Source organism: Vulpes vulpes, chromosome 5, assembly GCF_048418805.1.
Source record: "Vulpes vulpes isolate BD-2025 chromosome 5, VulVul3, whole genome shotgun sequence".
Classification (NCBI taxonomy): Eukaryota; Metazoa; Chordata; class Mammalia; order Carnivora; family Canidae; genus Vulpes; species Vulpes vulpes.
Window position 1 is genome coordinate 68971808 of NC_132784.1, and position 21551 is coordinate 68993358.

The 21551-nt window shown below is 54.8% G+C and overlaps 1 protein-coding gene across 7 annotated transcripts in view; it reads right to left on the minus strand.

Moving 5' to 3' along the window:
• SHANK2 (SH3 and multiple ankyrin repeat domains 2) overlaps positions 1-21551 on the minus strand; it is a 510304-nt gene that overhangs the window by 375638 nt on the left and 113115 nt on the right. For all 7 annotated transcript variants that reach the window (XM_072758681.1, XM_072758678.1, XM_072758674.1 and 4 more), the window contains exons 7-9: positions 18535-18686; positions 17407-17574; positions 7703-7819 (exon numbers count right to left, since the gene is read on the minus strand). In XM_072758681.1, the coding sequence (XP_072614782.1) occupies positions 7703-7819; positions 17407-17574; positions 18535-18686 (437 nt within the window). The remainder of the gene's footprint in view (positions 1-7702; positions 7820-17406; positions 17575-18534; positions 18687-21551) is intronic.

Here is a 21551-nt window from a genome sequence, read left to right on the forward strand (position 1 = left end):
GACAAGCTCGGGACACCCTGCCTGAGGTCACAAGCCCAGGACAGACATAGGTCATAGCCCTGCCGGGCTCCTGCCATTTCATTCCAGAACCTCAAAATGCATGCTGGAGGCCAAATCCTGGCCAGCTGGCTTTGTACATGAAGTTTTATCCCCGGCTCCCGGGCTGCTCCTGCCAGGGATGCCAGCCCTACCCAGCACCCACCTCTCCCCGAGTTCCCCTAGTTGGGTCCTCCTGCTTACAACCCAAAGGAAATCAGTTAAATCACCTCTACAAGAGCATCATCATGCCAGAGTGAGCAAAATGTCTGTGCTGAGAGAGAGGAGAGGGTATTTGAAGAGACTGAAGCTGAGAAAGGAGCTGGGACAGGAGAACAGGAGGCTACCACATTGGGGGGTGGGGGATCAGGTGACCCAGGGGTCTCATCTGAACCATGTCTGCACAGGGCCCCCGTGTGCCCTGGCCCAGCTCAAGGGGGCGAGTGAGCAGCCTGGGAGGCCCAGCGGCTGACAGTTCCGAGCCGGAGTGACCAGGCCTCCAGAGCCCGGCAGGACCCCCGAGTCTGCAATCCCTCACAAATGCCCCAGGGTGCCCAACAAGGATGCTTGCTGAGAAGTCCCATCATAAACACTGAGAATAAATCCTCACCAGGCACTGCCTTTCACGCCCTCCCACATGGGGCCCAGCCAGGGACCCCTCCAACCAAGGAAGACTGTGAGTCAGTATTAATCAACCTGACACACAGCCCATCACTCTCATATTTACCAGACTTCTGTGTGAGCTCACATCCCAGAGATACCTCAAAATTAAAGGGCAAATGGTTTGCTTGGCTTTGTAAGAATTACAGTGTGTGTGCGTGCACACACGTGCACACACACACATGCCTGTGGGCATATGTATGTACATGTGTGTGCAGAAGTGTGTGTTGGGACGTGTGTGCACAACCCTACGTGGACATGTGGGAGGTGTGCATGGGTGCACAGGTGGGCAGGCTTTGAGTATGCACAGAGGGTGGGCATGTGTGCATGCACGTGTGTTGGCATATGTGCATATACACATCTACGTGGGCATGTGTGCAGGTGTGTGTGGGTGCAGATGTTTGTGCTAGCATGTGTGTGCATGCACGTCTGGGCGCACATGTATGCAGGCATGTGTGTAAACATATCTACACAGGCATGTATGCAGGAGTGTATGGGTGCATGTTTCTGCTGGATGTGTGTGCATGCATGTCTATGCAGGCGTGTGTGGGCGCACATGTATGCAGCATGTGTACTGTGTGCACACGTGTGGCTTGAGTGCATGCCTGTGCGCTCTGTCATCCAGCATCCTTGCGAGGGGCCGACAGGAGGCTCGTTTCACAGATGAGGCAGCAGAGGCCCAGAAAGCTTAAATGAAAAGCCGCGGCTTCAGAAAGGGAGCAAAAGAGCAAGCTGTGACCCAGTGGAGTGGCTGTGGGGGCGCTGGCTGTCCCCCCGCCCCGCCGCTCGGCGGCTGAGGTACCCTCTGAGGAACGTCTTATGGGATCCGCCGAGGTGCATCTCCATCCCTTTACACAAGTCAATCGTGTGTAGACGGAGAAGCAGTCTACATTTTTTTTTCTTTGAGAGCCAAAGGATTGGGAAGAATATTGTTTCCACTGCCAATTATCTTCTTGGCAAGGCTTTCCAGACACTGAACAAAACCACCCCAGCCTCCTCCCCTCCGCGAGGATCTCCAGGCTTGCCTGTCCCCAGCCAGGCGGGCCACCCCTCTGGGCCACCACCTCCTGCAGGAGCCCAGACGCCACCATGTTCATTTTGTGAAAACAACATGAAGAAGAAACAGACCCAGAAAGCACATTCACTCATGCACGCAACCAGTAGACACTGCCAGCCAGGCCAGGTACGGCTCTGGCCCCCAGCAGACACTGCACCAAGCAAACGGAGTGTGTGACGGAGACACACAATGTGACGGAGACAGTGAGGGCAGGTGGTCAGGGAGGCCCCCCCTCGCAGAAGTGGGTCCCTAAGCTAGCCCGAGACAAGGGAAGAGCCGGGTAACAATCAGGGAAGTGTTCCCAGCAGAGGGAGCAGCAAGTGCAAAGGCCCTGCTCTGGGCTGCAGGCAGCTGGAGTGAGGCGGCAGGAGACGAGTGCCCAGGAGCAGGGGCCTTCGGGGTGGTGTCAGGGGGCACTCCCGTTCCCGGGACACCAGCTCGTCTGTGTGGGGCCACGTCACCCTGGTGTCTGCAGAAAGTGAATCAGAGAGACGCAAGCCCGGAGGGACGGCCAGTCGGGGGCAGGGGTGGCCATCTGGGGGAGGATGCCAGCGGCCTGGGTGAGGGTGGGAGGGGCCGCAGGGAGCTGAGGGTGCCTGGGATGTTAGGGGCTGCGGAGCAGGAGGGCAGCCTGGACCGCAGGAAGCAGCGGAGGGAAGGGGCTATTTACACAGTGGGGAGGAGCCACCTATGCAGTTTCCACAAGGCATGTGGACTGTGCCTGTGCCATTGGGAGCCCCATCCCCAACCCAGGCAAGGGTCACAGGAATGCATCCCCATAACTTCAGGGCGAAGAAATACACGGGGTTTGGAAGCCCAGCTTTGCCGCTTACTGGCCGAGCTGCTGCGGGCCGAGCCTCCATCTCCTGTCCCGGATGAGAGGATGTCAACCAACAGCAGCCACCGAGGGCTCACTGGGGGATATAAAGGGAAAGACGATGTGGACGCCGTCCTGCAGCAACATGCACCCCACCCCTGGGGTCCCCGAGGGTGACCACCCCCGCAATGGCCTTGAGGAGGCAGCCACCAGGCTGACAGGTGCTCCACTGCCACCAGAAGGGTCAAAGAGATGCGGCCCGTCTCTCCTCACTTGGCTCTTGCTGGAAGCAGAGGCAGGGTTTACCTCTCATGCTCCACACAAATTGGTCTGGCCCAGTCACCTTCGATATTTAAGACTCCCTCCCTTACTTCATTATCCAAGCCAGGAAAACAAACACCCTCCCTCTGGGTCTCCAGAAAAGCCAGCAAGAGGCTGAGGGACTTGGCAGATTAGACACAATTTGCTGCTTACAATCAAAGCCCTAATTAGCTGATTTCATAAGAGAAGAGAATATTCTGATCAGTGTGTTTTATTAGAAGTGTGCAGATGAGGCCTGCCTAAAATTGATAAAACACACACATCAAATCCATAAACCTGGACGCTTATAGATTTAATAAGGAGAGGCTTGGCAAGAGAATTAGCAGCAGCAGCAGGACTGTCAGCACCAACACGACCATCACCATCACCATTGTCATCATCATCACCATCACCATCATCACCATCACCACCACCATCACCATTATCATCACCACCACCAACACCACCATCACCATCACGACCACCATCAACACCATCATGACCACCATCATCATCATCACCATCACCACTGTCACCATCATCACCATTACCACCATTATCACCATCACCACCAACAACATCACCATCACCATTATCGTCACCACCATCAACACCATCACCATCACCACCATCGTCACCATCATCACCATCACCACCATCATCACCACCACCATCATCATCACCACCACCACCATCACCACCATCATCACCTATCACCATCACCACCATTACAGCTACCATTTACCAAGCATCCACTATGTGGCAGACATACCATATGTTTGTTTTCTATTTTAAGCCTCTTAGCAACCCTGACAGTTAGGTAGAATTATTCCTACATTACATTATGAGAATTCATTGCCCAAGAGAGACAGGAGTTTGCCCCAGACAACAAGGTCATGATCTAGGCCACGCGGAGCCCAGACTGCCATGTCTCCTTGCACTGCAACTCCACTTCACTGTGGCTGCTTCTTAATTCCTCTCCCTGAACCGTATTCTAATGTTACCACACTGTGCCTCACCCCTGGAACAGTCTATTTCTCAACATTATTTCCCCGACTGCTCTGTATGTGTGCCCTCTGACACCCCTTTCTGCTTAAGGTTGCAAAGTGATTCCCCTTTGTACTGAGCCTGGCCTGATGCCACCATGTGAAGGACACACATGTAGAAAGGAGGAGCTCAAGACATTGGTGACACGGGAGGGCAGGGCTCTGGCCAGGTTCAGCGTGTGGTGCGCATCGGATGATGGCTAGGAGCCTCCACTGCTCCTGGCAGCTCACATTACAGATTCCTGGCAGACACGCAGATGGAGCCGTGCCTCTCTGAATCACACTGAGATCCAGTTTGGACCACTTCCTGCTGCATTTGTGAGACACTCTAATGGTTAGCGGAGGGACTAAAGGAGATTAAAGACCATGCTAACATCCCAGAAGGGTGTGAGGGATTCTTGAGGCTTGAGCCCAGAGCACTCACTGACTTCCCAACTGGACTCAATGTCCGGGGGCTGTGGAGCCACCGGGCCCCAAGCCTGTGACCCTCCACAATAGCCTCTGGGAGGTAACACAAGACAAGGGGTTTAATGCACCTCAGCATCTCTACCCATGCTGCAGAGGAGGGCCACACAGCCCAGAGTAGCAGCAGGCTGACCCCAGGACCCTGGAGAGGAGACAGCTCTCACGACCCAGGCTCCCTGGCGCATTGGGAGGAAGTTCAGCCCTGGAGCAGGAAGTCCATCCACACAGGTGTCTGGGGAGGGTGCAGATGCCGTCTTCCCCACCCAGGCTTAGCAAACGATGGCCCACAGCCCAACTCAGCTTACTGCCTGTTTTACAAATAAAGTTTGATTGGCACACAGCCACATTGTCACCTCTGCATTGTCTGTGGCTGAGCTCACACTGCAATGGCAGAGTAGAGGACCGAGACAAAGTCCCTGTGGCCCACAAAGCCAAAAATATTTACTCAGCAGCCCTTTACAGGAAATGTTACCTCCTAAAAGAAAATACCTAAGAGAAAAACACTCCTAAGCTACATGGGGGAGAGTCTCCCTGAAGCCATCGGCCGAGGGGCAGGGACACCCGTGGGACCTGTAGAGCAATGCCAGTCACCGGGCCCATCAAGTCAGAACACAGATCACCACAATGTTTGAACCTTACCTAATAAAATACCACCAATGCTTTCAAAGACCATCTTGTCCACAATTATTTCAAGTGACAGAAAAAAAAATTTCCTGTTTTTCTTTTTTCATTCATGATAAATTATGCTTGAAATCTACTGGGGAATATTAAGGAACATTTTTTCCCTCTAAGGCAGCAATTAAGACGCACATGTCGGCACAGATGTTTTACCAGCCAAAGCCAAGCCTCACAATGTGTGTTTTCCTAACGTGGCCCAGCTAGGAATCTCCATGCTCACAAAGCCATCCCGACATCCCAACGCTGTGTAGCCCCTACTACCCCAGCTGCACGCAAATCCCACCGATATGTTTCCATGAAGGAGGAAGCCGGCAGCTCTGCAAAGTGCTCCTTGAAGCCCAGCTGAAACGCTACCCCAACTCCCTCTTGCTGAGCTGCTCTGCGTGCCAGACACAGGAGAGACCCAAAAAGGTGGCAATTTATGCCTCTGAGAAGGTGGGTCTGAGGGGGGCGAGGTGTCAGTGGGGAAAACAGGCAAGGCATAATAACAGCCTGGGCCGGGGCAGCTCCCTCTGGTTCTCTTGCAAAGGGCTGCAGGGCAGACAATACAACGGATGCTCTTGAGGGCTCATTAGGAGAAGGCTCGGCTAAGGGTGGGATATCTGAGTTGGGTCTAGAAGGATGCATAGGGGCTTTCCAGGGCAGAGAATCTAGGAGGGTTTCACAGTTGGAAGTAAAGTGGCTGGAGGGATCTGGTCTGGGAGGAGACAGGGAAAGGACGTAGGTGAAGATTTTCAAAAACGTAGCATTGGTACTTTGTTCTGTGATGTTGATTGCAGAGAAGATGAGCAAAGTACACACTGCCTGGGGGCCCCCAGAAGATCTCCCCTCTGCTCCTCCAGCTGGTGGAGCACCCCCACATTCTGCTCAGCTGCTCATTCTAGTGTCCAGGCCACACCACCCATCAGACTCACAGCTCCTCGACATCAGAGAGACAGGAAAGAAAGAAAGTTGGAGCAGAGAACATTTTCTATACTGGCGCTCAGGAGTTATCCTGATCTTGAGCCTCAAGGACACTGACCCTCACCCCCACCCCACCCCTGGTCCCATGCATGGCCCTGAAGCAGTGGCTGCAACCCTTAGCTTCCTGGGAGCCTGGGCGCCTTCCCACCGTATGCTGCCCGCTGCGGTGTCTCTGGGTGGGATCAGCAAGGTGCTCACATGGTGCAGGGCGCTGCTCTGAGCCATTCAAGATGCACGTGCCTGGAGGGCCGGGGTCGTGTCCCACCACTCAGGGCACTGAACAAGCTCATCTCCAGCTTCCCTTGGTTTTTGAACTACAGAAGAATAGGTGTTTTTTTGTTGTTGTTGTTCACATCAGGGATCCACTTACAGGTACAGCCCCCATAAGAATGAAAGCCACGTTCACGGCAGCATCATTCACAACAGCCGAGAGGTGGAAGCAACCCGAGAGCTCATCAAGGGATGAGAGGATAAACCAAATGTGGTCCATCCATATAATGAAATATTACTGAGCCATAAAAAAGGACATTCTGACACCTGTGACACACGGATGAACCCTGAGAACACGACACTCAGTGAAATACATCAGCATCAGAGGACAAATGCTGCAGGATTCCATTCATACGCAGTCCCCAGGGGAGTCAGAGTCACTGAGACAGAAGGTAGAGGGTGGGTGCCAGGGGCCAGAGTTTCCATGGAAAAGATGGGAAGTCCTAGAGATGGACAGTGCTGATGGTTGCACAGCAACATGAATGCGCTTCATACCACCAAACGACATATTTACAAGTGGTTAAAATCGCCAATGCTTCCATCATGTATCTCTTACCACAGTTAAACAGAAAAAGCGCATCAGGAGCGTGTTGTACACGCAAGGGTGGTAATTCACTGCTGTATGGGGGTCCCGGGGAGGTCTGGCGGGCTCCACAACTATCTCGGGAGCTCTATCAGCCACACCTTCCCCGGTGCACGGCTCCTCACCCCTGCATATCCCAGCAGACACCCACCCTGGGTGGGAGTTGGGGGGAGGTACGGGCAGACTTTACACCTTCAGCCAGGGAGGATGGAAACTAAGGATCCCCAGCTCCCCAGGTCTCTTTTGGAAAGAGGACAGTATGGGGGCACGGCCTCTGGGGGGGAGCAGACCTGTGCTTCAAGCCCAGCTCTGGCTCTGTGACCGCTCCCTCCTCTTCCCCACGACTCGGCTTCCTCTTTGCTATAACAGGGTAACCAACTCTCATGGCAGCCGGTGAAGACAGCACCTGCGAGGGGCTGGAGGTGTCCCCCGCAATTCCTCCATGAAGCTGTAACCCCAATGTGAGGGATTTGGGAAATGGGTGTTGGGGAGGTGTGGCGGGTTCGGGGAGGTCCTGACCTGACCAGATAGCTCCTGTCCAAAGAGACACCAGAGTGCTCCTGTTCTCTCCCCAGCAAATGAGGACACAGATAGATGGTGACCGTCTGCACCCAGGAAAGAGCTCTCGGTAGGCACAGAATCTGCCGGCACCCTGATCTGGGACCTCCAGCCCCCAGGATGGTGAAAGTAACTGTTAGTTGATCCCCATCTGTGGGGCTGGGTTCTGGCACCTGTGCTGACCCGGACACCACCCTGCAGGGCACCCAGCATGCGGCCGTGCAGGGTATATGGGGGGAGAGTGTGCCCACGTGTGAGCCCCCACTGACCTGGTTGTAGAGGGCACAGATGTGCAGGGCCGTGTTTCCTGAGGCGTTCTGGGCCGCCATGTCCGCCCCATAGAACAGCAGGTGCTCCAGGTGCTGCACGTGGCCATACCTGCAGGCCTGAAACAAGAGTCCACCTGTCAGTCGCAACAATACACTCGCATCTCTGAGGTCTGACACGTGCTTGGCCACGTCCCCCAAACCCCCGGGGTGGCCGAACACAGCCCACCCACCATTTTGGACCAGTGTCCCAAACACGGGGACACCCACAGTGTCCTGAACCTCATGGGGGGGGGCGTCCACCAGACCCCTGGCTGGGGATCAGGATGGGGGAGCTCATCACAGGACCGAGGACTTATGCTGGGCTTCTGGCAGCAGGTCTGCGAGGATCCCTAATGCTCTTTTCACTCAGACCTGGGGACCTGAAGCCCAGACACTCGGGGGGTCTTTGCCCTGGCCTTGGTGGCCAGCCCCACGAAATCCAAACCAGGATGCTCCATCCCTGGCCCTGCTCATCCCATCTACCTCACCCAGAGAGGGGGCATTGAAATAGTCAGAGGGGCACTGCTGTGTCCAGGGAGGGAGCTCATGCCGGCCTCCAGGCAACAGGCAGCCCCACTACTGCTCCAAATGTAACCCCACCCCACGGAACATTCAGGAGGAGGGGGCAGGCAGCCCAATAGTGAATTATCTCTCTCCCAGAGCCCTGCAAGGGGGTGACATGTGTTCTCCATGAACCAACACAGCTCTGGGATCAAACAGATCTGCACCCAAGTCATGGACTTTCCATTTTCTAGAACTTTTCCCCATGAGTCTATGTCATCATGTGGAGACATAAACCCTACATTCTTACAAGAATGTTCCTATGAGAATCGCATAGGACAAGGGACCCCCAAAGGGCCCCCACAATGCTCAGCACCAGGCAAGCCCCCGCCCATCACAGCTCACGGGGCACCAGGAGGCCCTGAGCTGTGACCGCTCGGGCAGGGGGTTCAGGGCACGCTGCATGATACCAGGGCAGCCCATGACCCGGGGTGGGAAGTCAGTTCCAAGCAGCCCCCTGCCCCATCCACCCTACTTCCCGGCACCTCAAGAAAGGCCAGCATGCGGCCAGCGATGAGCAGCACTGAAGCACCCAGCACCACTGGGAGAGCCACCGTCCCTGTGAGCAGTGACAACGTGGATGGGAGACGAGAAGGCCAGGGAGCAGGTTCTAACCTACACTTCCAGGGCCGACTGTGGCCACTGAGGCACACGGCAGGAAGGGCAGGAAGGAAACAGGCCTGGCGGAGTGGGGTGGGCAGCTCTCACCACTGCACATCCTGGATAACTGTGGCAGACTGCGAGGTCTGTACCGTGCAGGGTCGGCGGGAAAGAGCAACACCTCGCCAAGTAGCGGTGAGGAAAGATGACGGAAAAGATGCTGGAAATCTTACTGGGATGAAGTTAAAGAGAAAACCCGAGAAACATCCACTTATGACACTACGCCTCCCGTGGAGCGGGCTCACCAGTGTTCATGAAGCAGGTGGTTACCTGGATACCGCTGCTTCGACCTGCCTGCCCTCCCCTCCTGTGGCAACAGCACCTGCACTTCTTGGGGGGGTCCACAGCCCCACTATCAGAGGTTGGGGGTCCTGCCCCGCCCCACTGCTGCCACGGGCACGGCCCACGGGCCTGGACAACCAGCTCCAGGGATCCTGTCAGTATAAGGGATATTATTGGGACAATGGGCTGGGGGCGCACAGGGTTCCCGTGAGGACCCAAGGCTGGAACATGGGTCAGAATTCCTAGGAAGCTCCCATTCTTCCAGGAAGGCCAGCAGAAAACCTGCAGGAGCCCAGAGCTGCTGGGGCCCCCAGCAAAGAAACAGGGGTACAAGGGAGAGAAAGGGAGAAGGAAGGCCAGACGTGAAGCCAAGGACAGACACACAGCCCGTGACAGAGGCCTCCAAGCTCCAGCCACGCATGCACTTCTCAGGATATAAAGCTTGAGCAGAACTTTGATTTCCCCTTATACCAGTTTGAGCTGAGATTTCTGTTCTTTAAATCCAAGGAGCCCGGGCTCATTGGCTCTCCCCAGAGGATGGGTGGGGAAAACCCCCTTTAGTGGCCCTGACAGCGAAATACCAAAGGATGCTAAGACTACTCATGAATGGGGGACGCGGAAGGGGACCCTACATAACCTCACAGGCCCCACAAAATCCTAGATACAGAAGGAAAGAGAGAAAACTGGCAAACTCCACCTGGGAGGGCGGTCAGAGTGGACATCGCCGGTAACGGACAGTGGTCACCACGTGCCTCCCCTCATCCCCGCCAGCAGGATGAATGCCAGGAACATGACATCACTCCCACGACGTTCCTGCCAAAATGCACTCCCTGGACCTCATCGTGAAGAAACACGAACTCAGCCCAAGTTGGGAGGCAATCTCCAAACTGACTGCCCTACAGTCTTCGCAGGGGTCCCAGAAGGAAGGCTTCCATGCGGGGTCCCCGTTGGGATCCTTTCAGGATAAGGGATGTTATTGGGATGACGGGCAAAACTCAAACACGGTCTCTGCATGAAGGTACGTGGGGTTCTCTAGAACTCTAGTACCTCTTTCGTGAGTTGGAAACTGATATAATCCTTTACAATTTAGAAAAAGAAACAGGCACTTGTTTGACAGAAGTACCTCAAAGCTCATCAAAGCAAGAAATTCATGCAGCCCCAAGATAAAGCTATGCTAACTCTTCCCCTCACCACCCCTTTTCTTTGAAAAGAGTGTTGTGGCCTCTGGCTTCAAGAGATGGCTTCAGAGGGCTGCCAGGGATGCCTGGGTGGCTCAGCTGTTGAGCGTTTGCCTTTGGCTCAGGGCGCAATCCTGGGGTCCTGGGATCGAGTCCCACGTCAGGCTCCCTGCATGGAGCCTGCTTCTCCCTCTGCCTGTGTCTCTGACTCTGTGTGTCTCTCATGAATAAATAAATAAAACCTTTTCAAAAGGGGGAGGGCTGCTAGAGGCCAGAGAGCTGAAACCTGACATACAGCATCCCTTACGTCCCCGTATCTTAACCATTTAATGAGATGCTTTTTGAGGAATGCACGTGTGGGGGGCTCCACTCCACACCTACTGCCTGAACATCTCCAGGCCCTGCGTATTTGGAGACGTTTCCCCAGAAGACCTAGGGCTCCGGCAGCCCAGGTGGCTCAGTGGTTTAGCGCCGTCTTCAGCCCGGGGCGTGATCCTGGAGACCCGGGATCGAGTCCCACATCGGGCTCCCTGCATGGAGCCTGCTTCTCCCTCTGCCTGTGTCTCTGCCTGCCTCTCTCTCTCTCATGAATGGATAAATAAAATCTTCTTTTTAAAAAAAAGACCTGGGGCTCATCCCAGCTACACCAAACACCTGCCCCATCAGTAGCCAACCACAGAATTTGGTGGAAGAAACAGGGCGCTCCTTCCTTCAAGCGCTTTACTGCCATCTGCTGGACACCTGCTGTGACACATCCACCACCCCAAGGGCACAAGCAGATGCAGAGGCGCAGACCCCACCCCACCCCGCTCCCCACTCTGAGTTGTGCAATGCACTTGGAATGCTGCAGAGTTCATTGCATTGCAGACGAGCAGCAAATGCTTCTGTTTGGTTCTGTGCCACCAACAAATGTATTTAAACCCACACCACACGTAGGCATTCCTCCTATCTGTAGCACGTGCCTGTAACGTGAGCAGGAGACGTCACCACCAAATGGTTAGAAAACAATACTCTCATCCGTTCAGCCCATTCTTGGTCAGGAAGTGAGGTGCCCAGCAGGACAGACACATGCTCTTCCCCCAAACACACGCATGCATGGCTTGTGCAAATGAGTGTGTGGATTACAGGCCAACCAGAGAGTGGCCATTTCTGGGTTGGCCAGGTTAGGAGCTGAACTGTGTCCTCCCAGATTTCTATGTTGGAGCCCTGACTCCCAGCACCCCAGGATGTGACTGGATCTGGAGTTGGGGACTTTACAGAGGTGGTTAAGATTACATGAGGTCACTGGAGTGGCCCTGATCCAGAGTGACCAGGATCCTCACAGGAGGAGCCATCAGGACACAGACACGTACGGAGGGATGACCCTGTGAGGACCCAGGGAGAGCGCACACACACACAGAGACCTCAGGAGGACCCTGCCTGCCTGCACCTGCATGTCAGGTGCAGTGTCTGTTATATAAGCCTCTTGTCTGTGGTTCTTTGTTACAACTGCCCTAACAAACAAATGTAATCAGTTCAGATCAACTAATCTGTAAGTTTCAGCCTGAAATGATGACAGACAAAATGTGTCATGCTAAGAGTTCCAAAAGGAAAGATGTATTTTGACATCTATGGTGCCTGCCCACTTGCCCCATGGAGTCCACTGCTCTTGTAACGTGATTTCTGGACATAAGACATTTCTTGCAGACTTACTTCCATCTGGGGTATAACACGGGATCTGACCAAGGGGAGAAGGTGGTCCCCCTGCCATCCTGGTCTGGGGTCTTCACCCGTTCCTTCCCTCGTGGTGCCTTATCTCCTCTCAGCCCCAAAAATCAGGGCTGGTTGGAAAGACAATTGCTTGGTGGGCCACAATCCCTCTACAGGTCGACGACAAACGGATGCATCGATCACTTCTCAGGAATCCTTGCTCATCTGGGGCAGGGTGGGGACATGAGATACGGATCTGATGCCCCAGGTCCATATGTAGCAGACCCCCAAAGCAAGGTGAGGCACTTTCCTGCAGCTCCAATGGCTGAGGCCCTGGGGGCTCGGCCACTTGAAGTGTGGAGTGGGAGCTGGAGCAGCAGCATGGGCCAAGTGGGTGTGCTATTAAGTTGATTCCTCCACCTAGCAGCTGGGGGACCCCAGACACTCACACCCTGGGGGCCCTCCTCCATAAAGATGCAGGTAACTGTGGCCTTCTGCATCCAGGAACAGGCTTCGATCAAGGTTCTGCAGTCCCCACCTCAATGGTTGGACATGGCTGTGCTAAGCCCAAGCATCATGGGAATGTCATTTCCAGGCCCACTTATGATGTGGCAACACCACCTCCCCAGGCCGCGGACAGCATGTGCCCATCACTGCAGCCAAGCTTGGATGCCCCCACTCAGACATGAAGCCCTCCTACCTGCTCTGGTTAGAACTGGCCCCTCCCTGTGGGGGCTCCCTGTTCAGACCTGTTCTCACGTGAGTCCCAGGTGCCCCTGGACATGATAGTGCACAAATAAGGCCCCAACTTCAAAGATGACCAGAGTCCACGCCACCTAAAGGCTAACTCCTTCAGCCAACACACATTCAGTAGTGTGTGTGATGCACAGGTGCAGAGCCACCATGCATGGCTGGGAGCTGGTGACATGGCACCCTTGCAAACAGACCTGGCACTCCAGCATGTCACAAGTGCCCTCAGGAACCTCCCCCGGGCCTGTCCCCCTTCCATGGACTTGGAATGGAGAGCTGGGGAGGAGTGGGGATGAGCCTGGTGAGGGAGGGAAGCCATGGCTAAAAATAGTTAAATTTCTTTAAGATGAAAATTCCTAATTTAAAATGATGATAATAAACAGCAACCAATTCAAAATTAGGATGACAAATACGTCCTTCAAATAACTACCGAGGACATCAGATGAGATCTATAGCAAGGCCTGTGAGCAAAGTAGTTAAGTGCTCTCTGACACCTAGTTTTTCTTGTGACAACAGTGGGGGCGTGGCCAAGAGAGGATGACATAGGTGGGGACGTGGCCGGGCAAGGATGCTGATGAGGGCGTGGCCAGGTGAGGAGGACACTGGCAGGGGCGTGGCCAGGAGAGGGTGACAATGATGGGGGCGTGGCCGGGCAGGGTTGATGATGAGGATGAGGACAAGGATAGTGCACTTAGGGGACACCAGGCACTGTAGTAAGTGCTTCAGGTGAATCTTTCCTTTAACTGTCTGGAGATGCTCAGGTGACCCAGGCAATGTTGAGGGGCTGCTAACTCGCAGGCTAGAATATGCAGGATTGCCAGCAGGAGGAGGGACCCCCCTTCCTCCCTGAACAGTCAGAGGACCTCAGGGAGGGAGGGAGGGCAGGAGGAGCCGAGGACCCTTAGGGGCCAGTCACACAGCAAGGCCAGCGAGAAGGCGGGTGGAAGCCAGGGCAGCTCCTCCACAGAGCTGCTGTCCCTGTAATGGGGACGGCCACCCTCTCCGGAGCCCCCAGCTTGCTATAACATATCCTGGAGTCCCGACACAGCTTAACCCACAGGTGCAGGCCACGCCAGGGTGCGGGGAAGATGCACAGGGGGGCAGGAGCCAGCCCCACCCCAACCCAGACTCTTGATGTTCTTGGGTTCTGGAAATGCATTCGGGTGTTTTTCATTTTCTTCCTTCCGCTTCTTGGCACATTTTCCACTACTTTCGTGTTGAGCACTTAGGATCCTCTGAGTAAGAACTCAAGAGTTTGCAGACGAGCCTTACACAAGAACTCACGCTTCCGGAGTAGGCCTGCAGGGGGCGGGCTCCCCAGGCGCGGCAGGTGCGGGATCCCACTGGCCTCCCTTCACAAGCAGGTCTGCCCCTGGCCTTGGCCACGGTGGCAGGCAGACGGTGGCAGGCAGACAGAGTCACCACAGGGAACCCTGCATGGCCACAGCCAGTTCTGCTGCAGGGTCCCCCCAGGGTGCGGAGCCAGGCGGTGGGGAGGGAGCCGACCCCACTCCAGGGCACGAGGCAGATGGACAGTCTTCAAACACAGGACCGGAGACCCCAGAACTCCAAGGTGCTTCTGCTAACTGTGCAACACTCGCCTCCTGTTTCCTCCAGCCATGAACACACTGTCACATACAGGCAGTTCTGTGTGCAAGCCTAGAGGCTGTGACAAGAGAAGGGCTGGGAGTGGACTCAGCTCAGGAAACTGCTCACCCTGTGGCCTTGGGCAGGTTACTCACCCTCTCTGGGCCTGTTACCTGGTCTGAGTAGTGGAGGCCAGCAGGTGTCTGCTAGGGCTGGTCCAGGGTGTGAAAGATGGGCCAGTAGAGCTGATCAGGACAGCGTGGAAGCCGAACGGATGGTCGGTCTCCGAGGAGGACCGCCTGGGTGCTGTTCTCTGCTTAGCATCTGGCATCCACCACCTCACTGCCAGTCCCGGCAGCGCAGAGGCAGCAGGGCTCAGGAGGCAGGCCGTGACTTGGGTCACTTCACCCAGATAATTGAGAAGCTCTAGGAGCAAACTGTCCTTCCTGGATGTCATGGAAAAGAGCTCCCAGCCGGAGGGCAATGCTCGATCCTAGAGGTCTGGTGGCTTCCATGCTGGCCCGCTCTGAATCCACGGTGGGGGATGGACCCTGGCCCACGTGGGGGCCAGAAATCAGGGCTGCGGCCTGCACTGCAGGAAGCGACAGTCAGGAACCCCCCCCTCCCAACACACTGATGCTTCATGAGGGTGGCTGGGGGCCAGACCATCACATGCACTGGAGAGGAAGCGGCCCTCAGACTCGTAGAGGGCGAACCCTCCAAAGTTGTGGCCCTGCCGCAGGGTTCAAGCTGTAGCGACTCCATTTTCGTATCCCCTGCATTTCTGATGCCCTGGCATCTGGGGCCTTGCTGACGCTGGCCGGCCTGTCCTCCCCAGGCAAGTGCATTCTGACAGCACAGGACTCGCCCAGAGGGCAACTCTCAGAGGCAAACTGGCCCACGCACAGCCCTGACCCCCACCTGCCCTACTGGGTGGTTGCCCGCAGGGCCATAACTCACCTGCCCTGGTCAGCCCAGGGCGGGTCCCAGATGGCCAGGGTCGGCCCTGTGCACCAGAGCCCCTGAAGTTATCCAGACCAGCCAAGCCTCAGCCTGTTCACCCTGCTCCACCTGTTCTATCCTGCAGGCACCACAGTAAAGGCTCTTGGGCCCATTTCTCTCTGGCTCTTCCTGCCTCTTGACCCAGCTTGGGGCTTCCGTGTGGCTCCCATGACCTCCATCGCACGTCTGCCCCCCTCTCAGGATCTGTAAGGAACACACCCTCTTTCCAATGGCAGCCGAATGGTACCTGAATGGTATTAAAGCTACATTTTTATTTTATTTTATTTTATTTTATTTTATTTTATTATTTTATTTTATTTTATTTTATTTTATTTTATTTTATTTTAAAGATTTTATTTATTTATTCATGAGAGAGAGAGAGAGGCAGAGACACAGGCAGAGGAAGAAGCAGGCTCCATGCAGGGAGCCTGACGTGGAACTCGATCCCGGGTCTCCAGGATCAGGCCCTGGGCTGAAGGCTGCACTAAACCACCAAGCCACCCGGGCTGCCCCAAAGCTACATTTTTAAAACTGGGTTTGGGACAGGGCAGGAAATGACCCTAGAACTACCTGAAAGCACTCAGACGTGCTTTCTCACTCAGCCACGGGGGCCAGAGTGAGAATGGAGCAGGATGGGCAGAGAGAAGGCTCAGCACTCCACTTACATTATTAGATCCTTCCCATGGCCGAGGGCACGGTGGGCTCTGCTGACACCCGCTTTACAGGTGAACTAATGGAGGGTGCTCATTGCTTCTCCCTCCTCCTGGAGCCTTCACTCCATCCTGGGTGTGGGCTGCCGGGGGTGGCTTCCGGGAGATGCAGCTCACACCACAGGAGGGAACTGGATGCCTCTCCAGGCTGCAAGGATGCTGAAGAGCCAGTGCTGGCACAGCACGCAGAAGGCCAAGAAGGGTGGACCTGCCTACACCCCACAGCCCACATGTGACACCTCAGCACTCCTTAGCCCTGTGACACAGGGTAGTGGGCAGCGGGACATGGTCCCACCCAGACTGGGTCAGTGTGTAAGGCCCCGGTGGCTGAGAGAAGTGGACAGGTGGCCTGAAAGGCAATAAAAGTCACTGCCCTGCCCATCTGGAGAACAGTTCAGAGCCTCCCCTGTTCCAGCCCTTTCCCCTCGCCTTCCCGGCCCACGCTCCCTGTGTGCTCTCCCAGACCCACTGTCCACCCTCCTCTGCCCAGAGACTCTGACCTAGAGACTCTGACCTCTGGGCCTTCTGGTTGGCCGGCACACACAGGGCTCAGCTGATGGGAGGGCAGGAGAAGAGAGGCCAGGCACCCCCTGCCTGCGTCCTCTCCACCACCTCGGCTGTCCCTGCTTCTGAGACCACAATTTCCTCCCCGTCCTTCCATCCATTAAAGACTCTTCATCCGAGCAATCAGGGGGATTCTGTTTCTTTAAAAGACTGCAGCTGACACAAGCCCTGTTCCCACTGTTGCGAGGTGGGATCAGGGACATCTGTGCCCTGTGCATGGAAATTGGGCATCACACCAGATCACCTGTATCAGAAATCAGGCATCACACTGGTCTCCTGTATTAGAAATCACGTAGGGTAATCACACCGGGTTACCTGTACGCAGAAAGCACCTGGTGCCACACTCTATTGGGACACCCAAGATGCTAGACACACAGAGAGCTCACAGCTCCTGTGAAGGGCATGTTCACCCCACAACACCAGATGACTCCTCCCCTACTGAATGCAAGATGGTTGCCTATCTTTCCAATTTCAATAAAGAGTTCAGGAATGTGTATTTCTAGGTAAATATCCCCATTTTTAAATGCTGGTGACTAACCCAAATATTTTAGAAACTGCATGGGTCAAACAAAATCCTGGGAGGGTGGGTGTGAGCTGCGGGCTGCCCTGCCATTTTGGGGGGTAAAAGGTTAAGGAGAGGTCTGTTAAGGGTCAGACAGGTGAAGAGCAACCGTGTACCCACCTGGTGGATCTCATGCCAGCCGTTCTCATCCCTGCAGCACACGGCAGCGTGCTCATGGAGCAGGAGCTCACAGCAGTAGGGATCACCCCCAACGATGGCGGTGTGGTACAGGGGTGTGAGGCCATAGCTGTCTTTGTAATCTGGGGATGCTCCCAGCTCCAAAAGGGTCTAGGAGGAAAAAAAAAGCATCAAACATAGGTATCATGATCACTTCTGTAGGAAGTGAGTCCAGAAAGAAGCATGAGGGTCACTGTCCCCCAGACCAAGGCTAAGCAGGGTCCTAGGTTCCGGCACTTTTCCTTGGCCTCCCAGAATCAAGCAGGTGCCAATGTCATATAGTGAGGTTTCTGGCCTCTGCAGGATGTGTGTGCATCCGGGAGGCCAGGAGACACTCTGCAGACACACACCTGTGGTGCCCCGCTGACCCCTTTGTACCAGCGGAGAGCAACACATGAGGTGGTCTTCGTAGAAAAGAGAAAAGATGTACTATACAAGCCAAAATTACAGCATAAGGGCATCCCCGTGTGCATCCTGAGGGCAGCAGCACTACGGAGGGCTCTCAGGAACGCTAGATTCCAGACAGAACCAGCTGACAAGGTGCAGCCGACGTGAACTCAAGAAATCTGTGCCTTCTGAGAGAAGCGTCGGCTTGGGGGTCAGGCCCTAAGAGTGGGTCCCCCACCCTCCCTACTGGGGCTCTTGGAGGCCCTACACACGCAGGGCCAGGGCACGTAGAGCACACAGGGCAGTGGGGCGGGATGGGGGTAAAACTACACCGTGATCGGCTTCCAGAGAAAGGCTTCCAGCAACAAGGCTGGCTCGGGGCCCCTCGGGCTGGATGCACAGCCTCCTCCTCGGGGTGGGGGGTGGCGTCAGTGCCGCCTTCCTGGCTGAAAACACAAGCCTCTGTCTGAACCAGAGGGACAGGAAAACTTATGTAAACACCAAATTCTAAACATCCCAAGAAGAGAGGGTAAGGGGCGCAGACTAAACTTCTCAACCCCAGTGGGGACACCACTCAGGGTCAGCTCGGTGGCTGTTGTGGGACGGGGACAGGGAACTGGCAAGGATGTGGGGGATCGGATGGTGAGGGGGCGTCCCCCGTGTGAGACAGGCTCCAGAATGTACCTTCAGGGCCACTTGGTTCCTGGCTCGGGCGGCTTTGTGCAGGGCGGTCATCCCATCTCTGGCGCGGAAGTCCAGGTGAGCCCCGCCGTTTCGGAGAGCTTTGATCACCTCTGTGGGGTCATCCAGCTGAGCAGCTAAGGTCAGCGGGGTCTCTGTGGGGCCCAAACACATGCACTTCAGCACCAGCATGAGAAGATGGCCAAGGCAGCGGGCTCATCAAGCCACGTTGAAAGTTTGAGCTGGAAATACCCAGTGGGGCATTCGGGCTCCCACGTACCCGTTACCCCAATATCTGGCTTAGGCAACCCCGGTGACAATGGTGGTGACATCTGGGATCATGTACAAATCAAAACGAGGGCAGAGACAAGAGTTTCCACATTATTGCTTTGTGGGCAGTGAGTCAGAAGCTGCCCGCTGCCCTCACCCCCAGGACCCTGAATCCCACAGCACAGCGCAGGTGCTTCCCTTTGGGACCGGTGACCCCCTTCCACCCAGGGATGTACTTAAAGGTCTGAAAGGCAGATGCCCGCCTTTCTTCATCTCAATGTCACGACATTTATGGGCATCTTGGAGGACACTGAGACTCAAGCTGCAGGCACACGAAGGTAGGTGAGGTGCAGAGTCTGTGACCCAAGGAGGTGCGGGTCTGGGTGGGCAGAGACCTGAACGGGGTCAGCACAACAAACAACCAACGACCTGCAGGAGGACTGGGGCCAAAGACCTGGGGACAGAATGATGGAGCCCACCCCCATGGGAACAAAGTGAGGAAGGGTTCCCCGCCACCCGTGCAGCCAACCCCGGACTGTCTGTCACTGGCTGTGACGGGGATGTCAATATCTCATTAAATCCACCTTCTCGGGGCACCTGGGTGGCTCAGTAGTTGAGCATCTGCCTTTGGCTCGGGTCATGATCCTGGGGTCCTAGGATCGAGTCCCACATCGGGCTCCCCACAGGGAGCCTGCCTCTCCCTCTGCCTGCGTCTCTGCCTCTCTCTCTCTGTCTCTCATGAATAAATAAATAAAATCTTTTAAAAAAATCCATCTTTCCTCCCACTTGGGCTCCCGAATGCCCGCCATCACCATTGCTAAGCAAGTCACACTGTCTTGATGGCATTCATCTGAGAGGCTTTTACCTTCTAGAAAAGTGCCAAGAGCGCTACAACAACATGCATGTCCCCAGGACCCAGAAACACTACTGGCTGATGATGACTTGTTCTGACTTCAGGCTTTTGAGAATAAAAGAACTGGGGCATCTGATCTGAAACTGAACTCCCTTCTGGTTGTACCTCTGTCATGTCCCTGCTGTCCCCAGGAAGGGCAACTGCGTTGTGAATTCAGCTCCACAACTCCCACCTAGCCTTAATTCCTGGGCTTATTACCCACAAATGAGCACTGTTTTGAATGCTCTTTAAACTTGGAGAGGCACCTGGGTGGCACAGTGGTTGAGCAACTGCCTTTGGCTCAGGACACGATCCTGGGGTCCTGGGATCGAGTCCTGCACTGGGCACCCTGCAGGGAGCCTGCTTCTCCCTCTGTCTATGTCTCTGTATCTCTCATGAAAAAATAAAATGTAAAATAAAATAAAATAAAACTTGCCGTGGGAATCACCCTGCACCTGGATGTGCCATGGTGAGGGGCAGAGTACTGGGGGTCGAGAAGGCATGGAGTCAGGCAAGAGCTCCATGTGTGGGCAGAGACATGGAAATGGGGCTGATGTGCAGACAGATTCAAATTTGGGGAGAGACTAGACTCCCACCCTCTAGAGAGGAGAGAGGGAACTGTTAGGCCTTCACCACTTTGGCCCAGGTGGCATCCCAGCCATAGGTGTTGGAAGGCAACAGTGAGGTCTTGGGTCCTGGGGTGGCTGGTAAAAGCGGTGAAGGCATGGAAGGCCTGATCCTTGGGAGCCACCAGCATCTATGCCTCAAAGTCAAATTTCTTACAGCAACGAGAGGAAGAAGTCAGCCCCTCAAGTGTAAGATACATTTAGGACTGATGCTCATCTGGCACAAGGCCAACCCTCAAAATGATTAGGATTCTTCTTTTTTATTTGGTCTTCCACACACGGCCAATGCAAAAGGTAGGTGCTCCAGAGGAGATTTTAACATTATACCAGGATGTTTCATAGCCAACAACCTCAGCATCATTTTATAACGGGGACATCGTCTCAGAGAGGGTGGTGGCAAACATAAAACTGGAACCAAGGCTGGGGTCATACCCCTGACTCCAAATTACAGACCCCTTGGGCAGAGCCACGCGCTGGGATGGTTCTAGGCACGTAAGTGCTGATGAGTAGATACACGGGCAAAGAACGAGGCACCCCGCTAATGGTAATGTGTCTTAATGTCCAAGAGGGGGGGACCTCCAGCCCTCGGACAACACCCATGACAGGTGGTACCTTCCTCAAAGAGCACTCCCCTAAGGACGTTTTGCAGACTTACCATTTTCAAACCTGACCAGGACCCACTCCAGGGAGGTGAGAGAGCCCTCCACCTTACATGCCCCGCAGGAAGGGGACATCGAATGAGACTCCACATGAGGCTGATGGAACCATCCCAAGAAGATGCTTATCCATCACCTGCAAACCTGTAACCATTAGGGGCTTACTCTGTGTGACTGATGACCATGTGACCACTCCTCTAAACCAGCCTGGGACCTGCATCATAATTCTTGGAAAACACTCCTCGGTTTTTGCATTTTGAAATTACTTCTATTTTAATAAATATACTGGAACCTCAGCAAGTATAACCTCAAGATGGCCCCAGTCTCTCAACCTCAATGCCCAGTGGAGTAGAAACTGCTCTGATCTTTTCAGAAAGTCTTGAACACATAATACTTTCTCCCCTAGAAATGGCCTGGTGGCATTTTTGCCCTAGGGAACAACCAGCCATGCTTTGAAAGGCACTAGCAGGAAGGTTTGCAGGTAGGAGATGTGGGAAATACCTGGACGCATAGCACAAGGACACCTGCTACTGGCTTCCAATCTGTCCAGAGCGGGGAACAAGGCTCAGCAGCAAG